Source organism: Diadema setosum, chromosome 3 (genome assembly GCF_964275005.1).
Source record: "Diadema setosum chromosome 3, eeDiaSeto1, whole genome shotgun sequence".
Lineage (NCBI taxonomy): Eukaryota > Metazoa > Echinodermata > Echinoidea > Diadematoida > Diadematidae > Diadema > Diadema setosum.
In genome coordinates this window covers 30,214,388-30,236,723 of record NC_092687.1, presented here as the reverse complement: position 1 = coordinate 30,236,723, position 22,336 = coordinate 30,214,388, and the positions used below count along the sequence as shown (strand labels likewise).

General features: G+C 39.2%; 1 protein-coding gene across 1 annotated transcript in view; it reads left to right on the top strand.

The window, feature by feature from the left end:
• LOC140246766 (NXPE family member 3-like) overlaps positions 1–22,336 on the top strand; it is a 70,841-nt gene that overhangs the window by 33,032 nt on the left and 15,473 nt on the right. The window contains exons 3-4 of the mRNA XM_072326103.1: positions 7,350–7,547; positions 15,120–15,280. Coding sequence (XP_072182204.1) covers positions 7,350–7,547; positions 15,120–15,280 — 359 coding nt within the window. The remainder of the gene's footprint in view (positions 1–7,349; positions 7,548–15,119; positions 15,281–22,336) is intronic.

Sequence of the window (22,336 nt, the reverse complement as noted above, 5' to 3'; positions counted from 1 at the left end):
TATATTCAGAATGCCAACCAGGAATCACGCTGAATCTTTGTCGGCTCCGGGCTTTTTGAACGATGTTTCACACTAGGCCTACCTCTTTAATTATTGTTAAAAGAAATCTTAGAAAAATATCTTATTTCCTGATCACCCTTTCATGTCGATTTCAAAAGCAGTTTATTCACCCTTGAATTACCATTTTGGTATTTGTTTATGTATTTATTTATTTCATTTTTTTTTTTACCAGCGGATGGGGGGGGGGGGGGGGGGGAGGCACGTGCTCCCCAGTGCCCCCCCCCCCCCCACGTAGTTACACCACTGTAAAATAGGGCCTATACACAACGTGCACAACCAAACGTGAGAATCCTCACCAAAATCCGCACTAGGCCTTCACACAAAACGTAGTCTATTATAACTACATTTAGTACAAACACAGTCAATGACTGCCAAAGCCTATGCAACATAAATGTTATACACAACGTGCACAACCAAACGTGAGAATCCTCACCAAAACCTGCACTGGGCCTTCACACAAAACGTAGCCTATAACTACAAACACAGTCAATGACTGCCAAAGCCTATGCAACATTAAAGTGAGGCACTCCTCACGAATTAAAAAAAAAAAAAAAAAAATATATATATATATATATATATATATATGTTGTTGTTGGTACCTCCAATGAATTACTTTCACCTAAAACAAACTTTGAAATCACCAAATAAGCTCGTAAATTTTTGTTGAAAACATTTTGAATCTGCATGGTGAATATGCTAATGAGCAAGTCTCGGCGGAGAGTCAGACGTCACCGAGGCACAACGTACTCTTCCCAGCCGTGTTCTGCTCGTTATCCGTACGCTCCCTAGTTACTCGGATGCATGAAGAAGTACATGTATTTGACATTGTTTTTACGTACTGTGTGTGTGTGTGTGTGTGTGTGTGTGTGTTGTGTATTGTATATTCGCAGTACACGTGTGGACGGTGCTACTAGTATTAGATCTACGGTAGATACCCCGGTTTGCCCTTCGCACTTTTGCAGTCTATCAGAGCGCAGCTGCAGCCCTGTCGCCGCGCATGCAGTTAGCTAGCTGTTTATGTTCTAGTACGTACAGATTGTAGGTAGAAACGGTTCTACACATTTAGTGTAGTACCTTACGCTAGAGGGGCGACCGCATTCAGCGTTGTCTGGTCGGGCTATCTTACGTCATGCCGATGTGTCAAGCAGTAGTTTTGCTCGAATCGTGCAGAAAATTGCCCAGGAAAATCGTTTTTTTTCCCGTTCCAGACCCACAAAAGTATCATGAAAGGTGCGCTGTATGGCTGAGAAATCTCGGTACAACGAAGCCTACAAGAATTCTCGATATCGTGTTATGACCTACCTGTGCGTGGACCATTTGGGAAGCAATGTTTTTACGTGGACAGGCAGGCTGTGGCCCTCGGTTATAAACCGAGAAAACTACTGAAGCCAGATGCAATCCCGACCATATTTGCTCACATGAGTTATAAAACAGAAACACCTCGAGCATCGACTTCGAAGAGAACCGAGGAAAGGAAGCATAGAGAGGTGGTAAAGGAAAGTGGCTAGCTATGTTTCATTTACGGTGGGGCAGCAGCCGGGGTTGGACTACAGTGCAGTGCCACTGAGCTAGCTGCTGCCAGTGCCGACTGGACATGCACGGCAAAGTGGAGCGAAATCATATCCCTGCGGCCCCCTGTATTTCCCCTGCCCGGCAAACGTCATTTTTTTTTTCGAGGAAAAGCGATATCTGAGTACTTACAGAAATATCGAGATACAAACAATATTTCATTGAAGAATTCGACTCTCTAATGCACAGGTTATCTTCGGTTTCAACGCCAAACTCAGCTAGACGGAGTACTGGGTACATATACCGGTAAGAATTCGCGCGCGAGAGTGGTTTATACGCAAAGTAGTATGCAACACCGTGCAGGACCGTGCCTATTTGATGTCAAGTACATGGTATATTTCATTTTAAGATATATATACATTTATGCTTACAATGTTGATTTTTTATGGATTACATATAAGCTTGCAATATTTTTTTTAATAATAAAATCACATACTTTCACATTTTATGATAAAGATACAACTGATCATGTGCACACCTAAACTGGTTTTTAGATGCACGGCTGTCAACGAGGTGAGTAGGACATGAATGACGTACCATCTTTCTGAAGGCTCTTACACGATCGCTTGCAGGAATTATTATCTTTTTTTTTTTTAATCGCGTACGGAGACAGTTTTTAATTTCCAAGCGTATAAGCTGGTGAAATGTTATATATATATATATATATATTTTTTTTTTTTACTCTTCTTAGTTATCGGTACAGTGAAAATCTCAAGACTGCCTCCCTTCAATGTTATACACAACGTGCACGACCAAACGTGAGAATCCTCACCAAAACGCACGAGGCCTATCAAAACCTATACATTCAAACAATATCAATCCGTGACGCTTGTGCAGTTCCCAGTTTTTGACCTCGAAGGCGACAATCCGTGTTGGCAAAAAAATTGTTGCGACACGGATTGTCGCCCCGTCACAGATTGTCGCCCCGGGCTCGGGGTGGTTCCTCCGGTGTTAAGCTTTGGTGCATTGGGATGGGTATGACTGGTAAGTTATGCGTATGTGTGTGTGTGCGTGTGTGTGTGTGTATTGTGAGCTGCATGATATGTGATGTGTATGATTTGTTGTGTGTGTTAGTGTCTGTGTGTGTGTGTGTGTGTGTGTGTAAGTGTGTGTATGTGTGTGTTTGGAGTATCATAATACAATATGTAGAAACTGCATGTGTGGTGGTCATAGTGGTAGCGGTTTGTTTGTCTGTGTGTATACGTGTGCCTGTATGCTTACGTGTGTATGTGGAATATAGCGGCACTACTGTGGCAATACAAACGCCTTCAGACTGTATGAGCACGTGTTAAAAAAATTCACACCAGCGTTGATCTAAAAATAGTATGGGTGTGTGAACCAATATCAGCGGTGAGGCAGGCTAGGCGAGAGAGAGAGACCGAGAGAAAATACATACGAGGGAGGTACCCTCCCCAAATGTTATTTGTCTTTGTTCATTTTTCACTGCAGTCATTTTCTTCCATCAGTCTTATAAACTATAAACTAGAACGTCGATACCACTATTCTTTGTCCCAGAATAGGTTTGGCATGCTTTATGCATGAGCGAATAATTTCCACACGCCGTAAAAAAAAAATGTCAATCGTTAGTTGATTTTAGCACAAACGAACTGCCATTGCACACCGCTAATACATACGTAATACAAACAAACACCAACAAACACTCAAACAAATCCTCATAATGCAAATAAACCAACTCAACACTTTTCCCTTGATATTCATTGATTTCATTCAAATCATTCATAAATCGACTCATTCTGGGTGTAACATGAAAAAAAAAGTTACAAATGGCAATTCGAAACAGAAACAAATCCATTTGTCAATTTATACCACAAATAATCTCACTTCAACATAGATAACTTGATTATAGACCAACCCTACTAACAATTTCTTCACGAGAAAGTTTTGACATGTAGGGCCCTACCAAACCTATATTCTTGAATACATTGGTTTTGATCATGTAACACCTTCTTACTTACAAGGGCATATACGTGAAAAAAAAAACACACACACACAAATACATTACACGAATCTAGAATGAAATCAGTCATAAAAAACCCGACCACCCCCTCCCCTCCCCATCCCAAACAAATCTAGGGCCTACATCTATCCTAAATATTAAATCCCACCAACATCTGTCATACCATTTATAACTATCCTTCTTCAAATCCAATCCCCAACCCACCACCCCCTGATTAAACAAAACCTAAATCATCCCACACCCACATTCACCAACCCAAATACATACACACACACACACACACACACACGAAGGTTCCGTTATTCCGAAGTTTCGTTTTTTCCGAGGCTTCATTTTAATATCCGAAACACACAATTCCCTATACCTAGAGGTTCGTTGATCCAAAAATGAAATTCGGAATAACGAACCTTCGGAAGAATGAGCCTTCAGAATAACAAACTTAAGCAACAGCTTACTAGGTATCCCTCCCCACGCGCAGCTAAAAAACGCATACGCAAAAAAAAACTGACATAATAAACACATTCTTCCATCACACACACACACACACACACGCACAAACGGACACTAAATTATCATGTGCACGCGCACATACACACTTCCTTGAAACCTCACCATGACTTTTTACATGGCATGTTTGCATGGATGTAGCCATGTAAGTTATGTGTAAGTATTTCAATGATTATGTCCAGAACGATATTACCCAGCAAAATGTCCTTCGAGGGCGGGCGACAATCCGTGTAGGGGCGACAATCCGTGTCGCAACAGTCCTCACCAAAACGCATGAGGCCTATCAAAACCTACATGCAAGCAATATGCACAGGCCCGATACGACATGAGCCTATACACCATCGACGCTATACACTACGTACTTACAGCACACATGTACAACCAAACGTGAGAGTCCTCACCACAATCCGCATGGAACATGCGAAAGAAACGGCTTGCCTGATCACTTTCCCGGACAAGGTCCCAATTTGTCACGAATCAACCCAATCACCACACCATGACAATCAAAATATTCCGCTCCATTCTAGGCAGATCGCACCCAAACCATCACAATAAACACTGTTGCAAAAACCACGATTGGGAAGCCATGTCTTGATCTGAGAGCGATAACTTGCTGCGGACCTCTTTATTGGTACTAGCCTTGTTCAAGGCGCATCACATATTATCCTATTTAGATTATGGAATTTTAGTATGGGGAAACACGCATCAATATTATTGTTGGATAGGGTTCTACTGTTACAAAGGAAGGCTCTTCGCATTATTTGTAATACCGTTCCATATTCTCATACAGGTCCTGTTGTCTTTTTTTTTTTGATAATACGATTCTGAAAATTAAAGATTTGTTATGACTTCAAATAGGGCAATTTATGTATACCTCCCGTTTATCTCTAACCGGACATACCATAGATATCCAATTAGACAGTCACATGAATTTCATTTACCTTTATTAAGAACCGTGCTTGCTCAACAGACTTTCATTTATGCATGTCCAAGATTCTGGAACTCCCTTCCCATGGGCATAAAAAATGCACCGTCATTGAATTCCTTTAAAAAAGAGATTGAAGGTGTTTCTTTTGAAGTTTTATAATGCAACCGAATAAATATAATTTTGTAATGTATTTCGTAAGCACGACGTTATCTCTTCTTCTTTCACTGTAGGCTGCGTTCTCTTGAGGCATCGATCATTTTTACTGCGTTCTAGTATTCCATACGTGCCCTCACGGTTACAGTATGCTCGCTGGAAAGCAGCTCGACACTGTATCACTTTCAAAAATTCTTGGCTAATTGTCTCTGTGGGCTTTGGCCCTTTGTGTATGCATCAAAATAATTTTCTTTTTCCTCTCTCTCTCTTCCTCTTCTCCCTATTTTTTCCCTTATTTTTATTTTCCCCTTTCACTCAGAGGTACTCACTACAAGCATAGTCTTTTGAGTGGGTACCTCTACTTTTTTTTTTTTTTTCGCAGAGTGTATAAATGGTATAAACGTATCCGGGCAATTACCCCCGGAGGGCAATTACCCCCCCCCCCCCCCCCGGCTAAATACTGGTTAGTGGCAAGGTTAGAATATTATTAGGGTTAGGGTTAAGGTTAGGGTTAGGGTTAGGTTCAGGATAAGGATTAGGATTAGGGCCAGGGGAAGGGTCGTGGGTAATTGCCCAGGGGGTAATTGCCCTAGATACGGTATAAATGGTATGTGAAATTTCGGTTTCAAAATGTACTACATCCATTTTCGGTTTCAGAAGGTATAACTACATTCACAAAAATTATATATATATATATATATATATATATATATATATATATATATATATATAACAATGATTAATTCATTGAAAGTAAATGTATGGGCCTGGATTTTCTTAGAGAGTGGTTTTAGTATTATATCATAAAGCAGTACAAGAGGGGGAATATATATCATTCCGATCTGAAGTTGCTAAATATGATAATCAAAAAATCAAGTTTTTCTCAGAACTTCAAATTATGGATGTAGTGCCTTTTGAAACCGAACTCTGCATTTGCTTTTACACATACCAATAAGAACAAATTTAACACATTAAAACTGAAAATTAATTTGTAAGCTATGATTTTTTACAATGAGTCTGTAACCCTCCAAATATAAAGAAAGAATAGAATGGAGGAGAATAAAGAATCCTATGTTAAATCCATAGTAAAAAAAAATACATAAGAGAAGAAACCATGGTAAGAGAGATGGTAGAAATTTGAAATGTATTCAAAATTAAACAAATTTAAAATGATATATTATTTTTTATTTGTCTACTGCATTCTTCTAAAACAAAATCTTCTATGAAAAATAATAATGAACTCGAAAAAAAACTGTTTGCTCTGTGTTTTTGCTGAGTGTATATGAAGGGTTTGTTTGCAAAAACAATAAGTCCATTTTTGAAGATTTTGAAGTGCGATCTCTGTCATAAAGTTCAAAATAATACCTTTTAAATGATATATAGGTCACTACATATAATGGTATATTTTTTAAGTTATGGTAAAAAGAAGCAAAAAAAATTCTTATTATTCTCTTTATTTTTCTTGACCTTTAATCGCAAATATCTCCATTTGACAAATATGGACTTATCGGTTTTTGCAAACAAACTCTTCATATTAACTTGTTAACTCTTTATTTGCCATGGTTGAAACCCCTGCGTGCCACGTTATTCTGAGACACGAAGGTAGTCATGCTTTCAGAAAGAATTCTATTTTTCCAATCTATATAATTTCTACAAATTTTTGTTAAGCTGGACATAATAGTGAGCAAAGTTGAAGAGTAATGCCGAGCTTTGGTTTGATATAAATTGTGTGACAAACTTATTTCTATTTATTTTTTTTTAATGACCAGTTGCTACATTACTGTAAAGGCATGACTTTTGCCCATGAAACCGTGAGAGAAACTTAGAATTTACACGCAAATTCAGTTGGGAACACCGTTTGATAGTCAATCACCACATAGAATGCAAGCTGTGTATAAAAGGAACAAAAGCGCGAGAAAAGCTTTCATTGTACAGCGGGATTAGGCGATTTATCGATCGGTTTAAGCGGATTAGTGCGTTTGAGCGGAATAATAAATTATATGCGAAGTTGGCACGCCGTCGACTGAGTATATTACGTGCGAACATGGCACATTATTTGATGAGTTATGTCATAAATGCGTCGTTGCTCGTGTGTGAACGAAAGTTCTTGGTAAAAAGTACATTATCACTTTCATCCCTCTCTTTGGTTTACAGGCATACTTCACCCTTCGGTGGGCTGGACAAGCATTCGTAAGGGTCATTCTGGTACATCCGGCAGAGGTTGTTCATCTCCTCCAAAAAGCTCAGTTTGACCTTCCATCGAGATACGGGTACACCGGCCGTTTCCAGCGCAACACCGATGGCAAACTAGTCACAGAAGACACTCTCTGCAACATCATACCACCAGGACACGTGAGTTTCTGTAACACTTTTCATAATCATAGTTAAGTACACTCTCATGACGTTATTCCGAAGGTTCATTGTTCCGAATTTCATTTTCGGATCAACAAATCTTCTGAATAACGAACTTTCGGAATAACGCCACAAATTTTCGGATTAACGAACCCTTTTTCATTTTCGGATTAACGAACCTGTAGGTATAGGGAATTTGCGTGTTTCGGATTAACTACCCTTCGGAATAACGAACCTTCGGAATAGCGAACCTTCGGAATAACGAACAGCACCCGCAGTGGTCTCTAACGTTCACAGAGTCGAGAGTCAATTGTGACGTTCGTATCTTTACCCTGCTGGAACTATTTAGGGGAAATAAAATGCTTCAGAGTGCCAGATCCTTGTCGAAGTCTCCCAACTACATCGCGACTAATAAAATATTCATGATTACAAGATGGCCACATCAAAAGATTTGTGATGTAACAGAATGTCTTCTACCTTCCCTACTGCAAAGAACACAGTGTCCCACAATGTCTTTAGTGTGGTCACATAGTCGACTATGTGAAAACACTCAAATTTAACAGTGTGGAGATGATTTCACACAGTAGTTTTGTTTTCACAGTGTTCACATGGTACCTGATCCGTGTCACATTGTGAATTGATGGTTCAAAATGAGCTCACACTGTTAAAACATTTGACTTTAACAGTGTGAAGAGATTAAGTATTGTGTTCACGATGTATTCACTTTGTGTTCACATCGTTTATCTCACACTGTGGGAAACAGTGTTCTTTCCAGCAGGGTTTGTACCGGCAGGGCCTCTGCGTCGTATTTTTTAACAACAACCTGGTTGTCAGCTGGTTAACACTTCTTTCAGTCTTAACATCATCATGTAAGGAGTGTATCCAGTCCAGTCCAGTTTGGCACAGCTGGGGTGGTGACATGGCGCAGTCGCTATCGCTATAATGCGTCTGCCCCTATAGCTACAAAAGACTCGGGTTCGATTCCCTAAATCTTACCGAGGAGCGTTGCGTGTAAATATAACGTATATATAAAAAGATAAAAATAAAAATAGAAACGCTATGAAAATTATGACATTTACTCCTGGCTTTGGGAAGCTATAGAAAATATAGGTGCTTGATGATAGAGTTCCATTTGATGTTTTTCTTATTTTTGATACGTTCCTCGGAATTAGTGATAATCCAATGTAGGTACGCCTTTTACACACGTTAAAAAAAAATATTTATATAACAATAAGCCCTGTGGCGCAGCGGTGTTCACGTGGCAGAAGGATCTACTGCGCCTATCAATATGGTCAATAACTGCATCACTGGTCTCGGGTACCGGGGCACTTAGGTGGGGACTGCGGCATCTCTAAGTTGAGAAATCCTTGCTGCCTTTCCCTCCGACTTTCCCACCGCGCAGGGCATCTTCGGCCAATTTATCGACAAACTTCCCGGCCCGACCAACGGAAAACTCTTCAATCGTGGACGAGGTCACGACCCCCATTCGACAGAAAAAATGTCGGGAGAAATTTTACCAGTTCTTGATTTCGAATGAAGATTGTTAGGCTCTGTGAATTAAGTCTGGTTGTGAATGAACTCTGGCTTGGGCTCTTCATATTTCACGGAGGTTACAAATAATCTATATTTCTCAAACCACGAATATTCAGATACAACATGTTTATCAAAGTGTCTCTGTATGACTGTGTGTTTACTTGCCAGTGGAGATGGACATTGATGCTACTTTCAATTTCCATTTTTTTTTTAACTCGTGTGGAATGTTGAAAGAATACATTATTATTTGCCTATATGGATTCGTTTTCTGGCTTTAGATGACAAGCTGAATTGACCCAAATATGGAACAACATTTTTAATTCTGTTAACGTTACTTTCTGTTAAAGCTACTTTCATGTCTTGCCCTCCACCCCGGCCATACAACAGTTTACTGTAAAGGAGGAAATTTTGGCGCAATTAAATTTTCCTGCCCTGCCTACAATTAAAAGATACATTTTTTATGTTTTCCGGAAATCTATAGCTCCACACTGTGCAGAATAGAAATTAGATCATGCTATAGTCATTCCTCCGTCACCGATGACGTAAAACCGCTGCCGATATTGTATGCAGGCCTACTGTACAAGAGCGTTCAACACACGCAAGACGGTGTTTATAGGCGTATTAATATTTTTATGCATTGCACTCACTGCACTTTAATAAGCGTTCATAAGTTTAAGATATTTTAACACGCATGCGCATTCACTATATGAATGAAATCCAGATCTAATTATAATTTAAGGCAAGTTTAAGCTTACCTGACCAGTGCCTAATGCCACGAGGCAGAAAAAGGTGCGAGAAGAAAGTGAAAGATAATGTCGTTGACATCATTCAGAAACTTGAGGCTTGCATCCATGATATCAAAAAGTAGATGAGCTCGCATTCATTGAAGTTAAATCAGGAAAAATCAGAATTGTTATTTATTGGTTCCAAGGTTCTACTTGACAAGGTTAGTCGTCCTTATCTAACGGTTGACAATGATGTGGATATTGCTCCATCTAAATCATGTAGAAATCCTGGAGTATTATTTGATTCTACAATGTCCATGTCTGTTCAGATCTCTGCTGTCTGTAAATCCGTGAGATATCAGTTACGCAATTTGGGCATTATTCGCAAGTATTTAACTCGTTGAGCCACAGAAAAAATAGTTCATGCTCTTATATCATCCCGACTACACTTTGGTAATGCACTCCTATTTCAGCTACCACAATCTCAACTTTCACGGTTACAAAAATTGCAAAATTCAGCAGCCCGCGTTGTTACCCTTACCAGGAGAAATACTCACATTACCCCTGTTTTGTCCTCATTGCATTGGTTACTTGTTGAATCTCGCATTGTATATTTGTTTTTCATTGCATACATGGATCTGCCCCAGAGTACAATGTTAATTTACTGACATTTTATAATCCTTCCAGATGTTTAAGGTCATCCGATTGTAGATTGCTTGTTTTCCAAAAACGAAGAAATCATGGGGGGGGGGGATCGGTCGTTTGCACATGCTGGACCTTACCTGTGGAATCAGTTGCCTCAAGCTATCCGTCACATTTCGAATGTTGACTCCTTTAAAGGGGATGGCTAGTAACCGATCAGTGGGAATCAGTGGAAATGCTGGGAGATGATTGTTCAAATCCTTACGGGATTTATTCAAGAGTTCATTGTATATCTATTGTTGTGTGAAAATGATTTCCTTCAGAATGGTCTCATATTCAAGTACATTGTAATGTACAGTTTAATGCTTCCAGGTTAGCGTCCCTGGTCAGTGACGGAGCATTAATCTGCACATTACTTGAATATGAGACCGTTCTGAAGCAAATCATTTTCACACAACAATAGATATACAATGAACTCTTGAATGAATCCCATAAGGATTGGAACAATCATCTCCCAGCATTTCCATTGATTCCCACTGATCAGTTACTAGCCTTCCCCTTTAAAGTTGCCCTCAAGACTCATTTGTTCATGACCATTTTCCAGTAGAATTGTATATTATGATGTATATTTTTCCGTTATCATTATTGTGTCATTCATTTTCATGTCCATGTTTGTGTAAGGATTTTTGTATTTCATGACTTACTTCTTCTACTGCGCCTTGAGCACGTTAACCATGTGGAACTGGCGCATTACAAGTACCCTGTATAATTTATTATCATTATGACTTCATCACATCTTCCGTTCAAAACGCGGCGAGCACCCGGCTGCAATTTTTAGCTAAATTTGATGAGTGGAATCTCCCACCTACAACCCCGAAGAGATCCCGGCTCAAATACCCGGCCAAAATGAACACTATTGAGCAACCGCTGCGATCCCGTAAATGGTTCCCGACATGCCGGAACGTTTGCGCTCGCAACCCCGTACATGGTCCTCCGCCTGCCAGGTGGGTGTCTCCGCTCGAGCCACCGCCGAGACCTCGTTCATGTTTTCAGCCGGTGACACAGGCGATCCGTTCCGGGATCCGGGGGAACCGATATACTGGCCTAATTCAGTCGATTGGTTCCGCCGGAACGGATAAAGGCAATATAGGCAGTACGCAGAAACGTTCCGCAACCGCCGATCCTATCCGGGTTGTGCGAGTAGGCCTCATTAAAAACAGTGTCGGGGCGATCGTTAACGACCCGTAAACGATCACCCTGACACTGTACAGGCATGCTAACGTGGAAACGTTGAATTGCACATTACTTGAATATGAAACCATTCTGATGCAAATAATTTTTTACACAACAAAATATAATGTACTCTTAAATGAATCCCACAAGGATTGGAACAATCATCTCCCAGCATTCCCACTTACTCCCACTGATCAGTTACTAGCCATAATCAATTCAAAGCTCTAACCTAAATAATTCGAATTTTTCCTTGACGTAACTTAATATGATGAGTTTGAATGGTCTAATTTTGATATTTTTTTGTTGTTTTATGATGACATTCATGACTCATCTTTCTCTGTTATAGCTCTCAATGAAACGTAGATTAGCCCGACTTATATGGATATACGTTATCTCTATCGGTTATGATTTTATAGAAACAGTCATCACTACAAGGAAAGCAGAGGAGCTGCTCTGTATATATGTAAAGCAAATGCTTGATTATTATTATTCAGAATGGATTGAACTGCACGAGTGAAGCTGTTGAATCACTCTCTATGGATTTCACGTGCCTTGTTCCAGCAATATATTACATGTACTTGTATTAATCGGTTACCGACCTCCAAATTGTGGTATTATTATCATTTTATTTATCTATTTATTCATTTATTTATTTATTCATTTTTTTGCGGGGGAACATTTGCAATCGTTATTACAGAATCAAACTTTTAACAATAGGGATTGCTACATTATGAAGGATTTTAATGTAGATTCATCCAAGTTTCAGAAATTAAGTACCGCTCAGAATTTATTAGATACTTTGATGTCCTCATCTTTTTTACCCCTTATAACCAAACCAACTCGAGTACAAAGTATTCATTCAGCAACTCTTATTGGTAATGTATTTTGTAATGTTAACCCTTTACCCATTTCTGGAATTGTTTTATCGGATTTGTCCGACCGTTGCCCCATATCCAATCATTTTCCTTTTAACGTAAACGTAATTTCAGTTCATCTGTAGTGTATCTCCAAAAACAAACAAAAAAATAAATAAATATCACATCCGATAATTGTGATAAGTTGCAAGATGGTTTCTATGAAGTGGATCGGTCTGATTGAGGCTGAGGACCCTAATGAAGCTTATGAATTATTCATGAGAAAATGGATTTCACTTTTGGATAAGTATGTCCCTTTAGTTTTAATAGAGAAAGTTATCTATTTCTTCAGAATTTCTTTAAAAAATTCAGGGTAAGCCCCGTTCAAGCCAGAGGCATGCTTTTCAAGAGAGCCGTGTTATTTTACAGATATACTTTGCATATTATGATAAAAATAAGACGATGAAATAGAAGATAATACAACAAATAAGAATTAAAATGAATTGAAATAAAGATGAAAATTACTCGACTGTGCATACCCGGGCACTAATCCGATATATCTATCAATAAAGAATTATACTTGGAGATTAGTCCATGTTAGTTATATTTGTCGGAATTAAGCGGAAAAGTGATAAAACCGGCTTTCCAGGATGGTACAGTTTAAAAATTTTCACATGATACCGTTCTGATTTACACTTTTGCACAAATTTCTGGATGGGATTGACTTTTGTTTTACATGCTTTATCATTATGTGAAATTTCATTTCATTCAAGAAATAGATAAGCAAAATATGGGCAATAAACCAGTTCGTAGTTACATTTTTGCGCATGAGCAGAAAAAAGGTCATTTGTACCAACAGGCATTTTGGTTTGTTAATTCACCGAGATAAGCATCTGTGATGTGATGATTATTCATGTAGCCTTATACTGATAGATGGTGCTTGCCAGCACGTCCACCTGACAGCAAGCCTGGTTTTTAGCAATATCAAAAGAAAATGTTGTTATGATGCATTCAATACAAAACAATGAAATGGATGCCTCCTGAAATGTCAATTGGCCATTCTGGTCACCTGGTCGAAACGCAAGTTAATTCTTTGTCTGAATATGAATTCTATAAATTGTTACGTCGGGCAAGCTTATACATTGTGTCTCTCTGAAAACAAGTGAAGTGCCTAACTGAGAAAAAAGAAAGGCCATTTGTACCAATGTGTACATGAGCTAATTATGAACGTTCAAAATGAATCTTCAGATTGCTTAGCAAGACGGCGGCTTCGAAAATCGATCATCAAAAGCACAAATGCACCTATGAAATTCTTTTGTACATCAATAGAAATCTGACAATAATTGTTCGAATAATTGCAGCCAGTTGGAACTCCGACTCCAGTGGCGGATCCAGAGGGGGGCGCAACCGGCGCACGCCTCCCTCTTTCTTTCGTTAAAAACAAAATAAATAAAAAGAAAAAAAATGAAATGAAACCCGAAAGTGGCACCAGAAATATTAGTTGCGCCCCCCCCCCCCCCCGCCTCCCTTTACAGAATTCCTGGATCCGCCCCTGGACTCTAAACCCTTCTTTGTCTGGCAAAGCAGACCAAGCTCTGCAAGGGGAGCCTATCTATATTGCTACTGGAAGGGAACATTGTGCTCTAGGGCAAGCCATTGTTCCGCTTCGCTGGAGCGTAAGCTGTCCTGTTATTAGACGATGCGATAACGATCAGCCAATCATATCTTTTTTTTGTCCCCGCCGATGGGGGTAGCTAGTTGTCGTTCTTTTCTCACGTGTTAAGGTTGTGGCGGGAAGTACCAAATGCGGACGGAAATAGGAAACCTTATGTAACAAAGACGTAGTAAACAGAAACCTACGATGCGGTGATGCGAGAGCAGACGGAGTAAACAAAAAAAAAAAAAAAAAAAAAAAAAAAAAAAAAAACTCGCTCAACAAAATAATTATGAACCAATCAATCCGGGCCTTACTGACAATCATGGGTAATACACTGTGACTATGTTAAATGGATTACATCCAGTACATGCCTCCCTCAATGATGCCCCTTGATACCGGACGAAATATAAATGTGACCATACATCACAAAAGCAATAAAAAATGCAGAAATTGAGGCAGAAAATGTGGTCGCTTTGTCAATTTGGTGAGTGCATCTGAATGTTTCGTTTTTGCTTTTATGGTTCTGGTCTTTTGACACATGTACATTTCAATGATACGAAATCATGAATTATTTAATTCACTGAATAGTTACAATTGAGTTCTAGCAATGCAAATTTCACATGGTCCATGTATTTCCATTTACATTATTGTAACATCGCTATGTGCCATTCTTTTTGCTTGTTGTTTGTTTGTTTGTTTTAACAGTGCTTGTCCCAGAAACCCGTAATTCTCACTGCTGTAGCTTCTAACCATTGAGAATTACGTGTTTCTAAGATGAACACTGTACTAGGGCTTTCATCAGCTCAGTTGGTAGAGCACCAGGTTTGAACTTAGAACTCCGAAGTTCCACTTTCTTTGTTCGTTTTCCACTTGTAGTGCTAAATAAATACGTAGATGAAACATACATCATTTTCTTCCCACATTAAAGGAACCAGTGTGTGACTACAGCAACCACAAAGCAAGAGGACCTTGGTTCTGCTCATTACCGCCTACGCTTAATTGTTCAGACTTCGCCTGGACATGTGCAAACAAGAAGTACGCCAGGAAACTGCTCGCTCAAGCAGATCAGAGTAAAACATTGAGTGTAGGGTAGGTGATAGATACCACTGTCCTTGTTATTCGTGATATTCATGCTTCAGACCACAATTCTTTTCTTCAGATCTGAACGTAATTTGCATTTTCATATTGTGTGTTTGCTTTTACAATAAGCTTGCTTTAAACCGCAAGTTCATTTACTTCTTACCTAACTTATTCTTTTATCATTTGGAACATTTTTCCCCGAATACACATCTTCATGATTTTTTTTTTTTTTTGTCTACTGTTTAGAAAACAAAATAAAGAGTCTTGAAAGTGTGTCAACGTTCAACTCATTCACGACCTCGGAAAATCATCTAGGATTCAGTTACTGAATTGATGACATAAGTATGAGGGCATTGCATTTGATCTGCGTAAAACACTGTACTTCAGAGCCTCTTTTCTCAGTTCACACTTTTCCTGAGTTTGCGCTTTCTTTCCAATATTAAGATAGGTTAGGAGAGTCCATTTGATTTGAGTTATACATCATTTTAAAGCTTAAAGTCTGCTCTTTCAGAATATGGTCTTAATTAAAAATTCATGTCAGGCGACTTTTTGTTTGTTTTGAGGTGCAGGGTCACATATTCTGAAAGAGCGGACTTTAATCTTTAAAATGGTGTATAATTTAAATCAAATGGACTCTCCTAACCTATCTTAATATTGGAAAGAAAGCACAAACTCAGGAAAAGTGTGAACTGAGAAAAGAGGCTCTGAAGTTCAGTGTCTATTCAAGCGCTTAATCTTTACCAAACCGTGCTGGCTGTGCGATGAATGGGACAAAAAACAAGAAGTAAACCACCAGAGTAACAACAATGAAGGGATTATTAGATTAAATTGGAATTAAGCATGCCTCATTAAGACATTCTGTCCATAATTGATGCCAACTTTCAAAGCAGTAGCACTATCCTTCAAAAGTTATTGGAGTTGAAAGTGAAGAGTGTGCACAAGGTTTTTCAGAAATGAAAAAGGGATTCTAAAGACACACCTAATCACACTATTCTACCAAAAATGTTCGAGATAAACTGCTAAAAAAACACACACACACACTTTCCTGCCGTTTTATGATACCAAATTTTAGCATAATGTAAAAGAAGACCTGCTCTTTCAGAAAATATGAATAAGTCAAGTTCGGCTAGGTTGACCCATTTCACTTATTTTCAGTCCTCACGCAAAATCAGTGTGTGCGACTTTATGTTCGTTTTGAGGTGCACGGTCACATAATTTATATAAATAACAGTGTCCGGTAATTAAGACTAGCTTTGTAGAAACTGCATTTTTCCTTGGGGAAATATGCTAATATTCATCATGTAGATGCTGCGTTTTTCCTTGGGGAAAGTGCAAGTTAAATGTAAATACTGCGTTTGGCAGTTACGGAAAAGTAGCTTTCCAAACATTTTTGTCAAAAAAAAACTGAATATTTCATATGAACAAGGATTGCCCACTGACTATATTTATGCAAAAAAGTGAAAATCGACAAAAATCTCAGATACTGCGTTTTTCATTGGGGGGGGGGCAGAAATGGTGGTCCGCCAGCCTTTCATTTTGCGAAGGCGCTTCAACTTTTCAAAATTCTTGGATCCGCCCCTGCAATGCAAGCTATGGGTTTTGACATCAGTGCGGGTGACGCGGATCTAGAGGGAGGCGCACTTGGCCCCTCCCTTCTATTTTAGTAAAAAGGAAAAAAAAAATAGGGGGGGGGGGGGGTTGCGCCAGCCTTTAATTTTGTAAAGGGGCGATCACACATCGCCGGTTTAGATGGCGGCTCATGGCGGTTCGGCTATTCGCCGTGCTCCGCCAAAGACCGTGTTCACACCGTACACAAACCCTGTCCATCCGTCACTCATCCGCCATAAACCCCGAGAACCGCGGGGAACCGCCAGAAAAATTGAACATTTTTAATTTTTCGTGGCGGTCTTGGCAGTTTGAAATGGACCGTGTTCAAAACGGCGCGCCGTTCACCGTGTAAAGAACGGCATCCTCCGCAAGATCCGTGATAATACCGTGTTAACACCGCCATAATTTTTATGCGAAAACAAATGATGAACTTAGAAGGGAATAATGCCTCGAGCGACACTTCGTGGAGATCCGTAATTATACCGTGTTAACACCGCCATAATTTTCATGCAAGAACAAATGATGAACTTAAAAAAGAATAATGCCTCCAGCGACACTTCATGGCGGAGCAATAAAAAAAAATGAACCCATAATACAAGATCGGGTAAATCTATCGAATGCTATTTAAAGTTTCATTACTTTTTTTTATTATTTGAACACACAGAGTAACAAATAAAATGTAATGTTCAAAACAATTTTAGATATGTTGAATAACACATCAGTTACACTAAAAGGTGTGTTCATAATTATTAATAAAGCTTAACAGCGCAAAAGATGGCCTGGTACCTGAATTTGTAAGTTACACACAAAAGACTTTTGTAGATATGTTGGGTTCTGCTTTCGTGATTATGTATGCCGTTTTGTAAGACTACATTCGATGTTGATACAAATATGTTGAAACTTAAGAGAGTACAGGGAAAAGCGATGTTGAAACTTGAAAAAAAAAATAACAAAAAACAAATAACGTGTCATTATTATGTAACGTTAACCTGTAAATTAACAGGAAACTATGTAGATATACTGTATTCTTCTTTGTTGTGTATGTCTTTTTATTGACTGTTGTAAGAGATAATTTGAAGAGTTTGTTTGCAAAAACCGATAAGTCCATCTGCCAAATGGAGATATTTGCGATTAAAGGTCAAGAAAAATAAAGAAAAAAACAAGAAAATTTGTGCTTCTTTTGACCATAACTTCAAAAATATACCTTTATAAAGATTATGTAGTGACCAATATATCATTTAAAAGGTATTATTTTGTGCATTATGACAGAGATCGTACTTCAAAATCTTCAAAAATGGACTTATCGGTATTGCAAACAAACCCTTCATTTACTATGTGAAAGAGAAAAAAGAGATGTTGAAGAGAGCAAGTAGGCCTACTTGTACATCACTTGATATCAAGGGCGCCGGAAGCGGGGGGGGGGGGGGGGGGGGCAGGGGTGGCACTTGCCCCCCCCCCCCCCCCCAAACAAAATGTTAGGGGGGCAAAACGATTTTTTTGCCCCCCCCCCCAAAAAAAAAAAAAAAAAAAGTGCCCCCTGTAACAACCATAATCACTGATTTAAAGACCAAAATGAACAAAAAAGGCATATTTCTTGTCTAAATGTTGTAATTTCATAACTGAAAATGCAAAAATTATAATACAGTAACAACATACATTATTGTATTTATACACTAATAGGAACTTATGAGTAAATTTAGTGTATAGATGGTAGCCTCGTGTCCTCGAGTGTGCCCGCTGAAACATACCTTTTCCAAACCTTACATTTTTCATTTTCTTCTTTGTTTTCTAGCAGTATAAGAATATTTTTTATTGTTCGAACGATGCGATCACGTTTAAGCTTTTAATGAGTACATTTCAGATAAATTGCAAAGTGAAAGTGGCTATCTCATTCTGCCCGTACTGATAGTAAAATATGTTTTCAGAAGATATTATCATAGTCCTTCGCAGTGATTTCTTTAACTATGTTTAATTCCTCAGAAATTTAATTTAAAATGCTCTATAAAAGCGACTTTTATACTCTGTTTTTACAAAAAGTCCCTACCGTGGGAGGGGATATCCCCCTCCCACACCCTCCCCCGCTCGGTCGCTTCGCTCCCTCGACGAGGATCTCACACCATCACATAATATACCCCCGTATGTTAAGATCATAGTCCTTCCAACTGATTTTTTGTAATGTTAATTCCGTAGAAAGTTGCTTTTAAATGTTCTATGAACGCGACTTTTATACATCTGTATATACTCTGTTTTCACAAAAAGTTCCTACCGTGGGAGGGGGTACCCACACCCTCCCCTCGCTCTGTCGCTTCGCTCCCTCGCCGAGGATCTCGCACCATCACATTATTAATGTACTCCCGTATGTTATGATCATAGTCCTTCCAACTGATTTTTTCAATATGTTAATTCCCTAGAAATGTACTTTAAATTCTCTATAAACACGACTTTTATACTCTATTTTTACAAAAAGTCCCTACCGTGGGAGGGGGTATCCCCCCTCCACACACCATCCCCCCGCTCGGTCACTTCGCTCTCTCGCCGAAGATCTCACACCATCACGTTATTATGTACTCCCGTATGTAATAATCATAGTCCTTCGCACTGATATTTTTCACTATGTTTAATTCCTTAGAAATTTGCTTGTAAATTGCTACAGTGGGGGGGGGGGTATCCGCCTTTCCACACCCCCCCCCCCCGCTCGCTCGCCTCGCTCCCGCCCCGAGGATCTCACGTCGTCACATAAAAATATGTGCCCCCGTTGAGATTTTGCCCCCCCCCCCAAAAAAAAAAACAAAAAAACAAAAAAAAAAAAACAGAAGTGTTCCCGCTCGCTTGCTTTATATAATTAATTTTATAAACTTGCAAATGAACAGGAAACTCCGTTAACTATTTTGGACTCTGCTTTGACATGTATGTCTTTTTAATGACAGTTAATACATATTGACAGATATTTTAAAAGTTAAAAGAAAGAAAAAAAACATGTTGAAACTTGAAAACAATTACTTATTGCATCACTTAACAAACTGTCAAAACATAGGGGGTTACATTGTTTAATAACAAAGCAATACGCTCCTTGATGTAACCCACTGAAGACAAGTGAAAGGGCTCTGATTGCATCCAATTACTCGAGCTTGGTATGGACACCTCCACCTTTCGGGGAGATCCGTGTTACTACCGCGCCAATCTGCGTCAGCGACGTGTTCAAAACGTGTTGAGAACGTAGGTACATCGCGTTTGAGTGCTTTCCGCCATCGTTTGGACACGTTTCACGGTTTGAGAACCGCCATGGACCGCCATCTAAACTCTGCCCCCCCCCCCCCCTCCCCACGGAAAAAAGCAGTAACTGTCATTTTTATGAATGTTTTTTACCCAATGCTCTCCAATGTTAATAGGTCAATTTTGCACAAAAAAAAAACATGAAAGTGACAAAAAATGCAATTTTTCACTTTTGCAAAAAGCAGTAACTGCATCAAGTTGATTCAACTTTGCAAGTTTCCCCACGGAAGAAAGCAGTAACTAACAATTTAGTCTAATCATTCAGACTCTGTATAGTCCTTCATGTATATTTTTCCCTAGTAACATTTATTTTTTCTACTATTTTTTTTTTTAACAATGTAAACAGCAGTTTCTTCCATAATTTAGGAGAGTAGATATAAAAAGATTGTTTCACCAGTAACTTGACTCTGCCCGCAGGGAATCATATGACAAGTTGTAGAAAAAGCTTCTTTCTGGAGACTAGCAAACCTGGCAAACTCAGCGCGCTCAGAGTGCAGAATACGCGTGCAGCTAGCTGCATGCGCATCGATCTGCAGCATACAGTAATTAACTAGCTAAACATTGCATCACATCACAGTCATCACTTGCACAGTATTCCAGGTCTGGTACAGTCTGAGTGATCGATCATGCCAGTGCTAACCATGCTGTCACACAGTTTCTGCGGTTCAGGCATGCCTGTACATCTATCATGAATTGCAGAGGAAAAGTCATGGTAGCCATGACTTTGGCCAGAACCAGAAAATCTAGGTGAGCTGAAAATATATTGAAGGGAGATGAGCACTAGTATTAATACACTAACGTTAGTCTAACGTTAGATGTAGGCCCTAAAGTTAAGTCTACCAGATCTAACGTTACAGAGTAACAACTAACCGTTTAAGAGTGTAATCTATTGTTAACTGTAGTGTTAGACAATATGTCAGTAGGCCTAATCTAACGTAATAGATCTAGGTCTAGCACTAACATTGGGCATAGATCTGTAGTCTAGCTTAAGTGTAACGTCAGAGTTCGACTAGGATCTAAGACAAAGAGACTTGACTTTATTGTCTAGTCCAGGGTCATGTGTCAGGGGCCGGGCCGGGCACTCCAAAGTTCAATTAGGGTACATGTACCTTATTTTTACACAGAATGCCATTCAATCGACAAGACCTAGTCTAGGTCTAGCGTTAGGTCCTAGATCTTATAGATCTAGACTAACCAGAAAGTAGAAGAACTTTATAACCTGGTGGCGGTAACAATTCTCCTCCTATGGTCATGTGACATGTGCAGTTACTGCTTTTTTCCATGGGGAAAACAGCAGACTCCTGGCCGTCTGCAGTTACTGCTTTTTTTCCGTGGGGAAACTACCCAGAATCAAGGGTGAGCCACCGCAGTAACTGCATTTTCCTAAATAACATTTACAAAATAACAGAAACATAATTTTTTCCTAGGTATTGTTAGACAACTAGGTATGGTGCATAATCATACCACAAAATTATTTTTGAATGTTTCTGTGTTTTTAAAGAATCTGCAAAAAAAACACAAGATCGCATTTATTTCAGCTCAGCAGCTATGCAGTTACTGCTTTCTTCCGTGGGGGGGGGGGGGGCAGAACTGACGATGGGTGATTGCCCCTTAAAGGCGCCTCGCCTCTACGGAATTCTTGGATCCGCCCCTGTAATGCAAGCAATGGGTTTTGACATTCGTGGCTAACACAGCTGCGGATCCAGAGGCGGCTAGGACATTAGTGGTCATTATGACACTTTCGGTTGACATAATATGACATTAGTGGTCATTATGGCATTTGTGGTTGACATGTTATGACATAGTGGTCATTATGACATTTGTGGTTGACGTGTTATGACATTAGTTGTCATTATGACATTTGTGGTTGACGTGTTATGACATTAATGGTTATTATGACATTTGTGGTTTATATGCTATGGCATTAGTTGTTGTTTTGACATAAGTGATCGATTTTGACATTTGATTTTGTGGGCTATACAAGGCTCAAATTGACCAACATCTGGAACGTTACTTTATAACCATGGATTTACGAAACTGATTAATGCTCTCATATCCAAATCACCTTTGATTAAATTGTACAATATTCAGCTTCGAGTGTTATCTGATGTTTGCTTTTTGAACTATTACGGATCAAAAGTGGGATATGTTTTTTTTTGTTTTTTTTTTTGTTTGTTTGTTTGT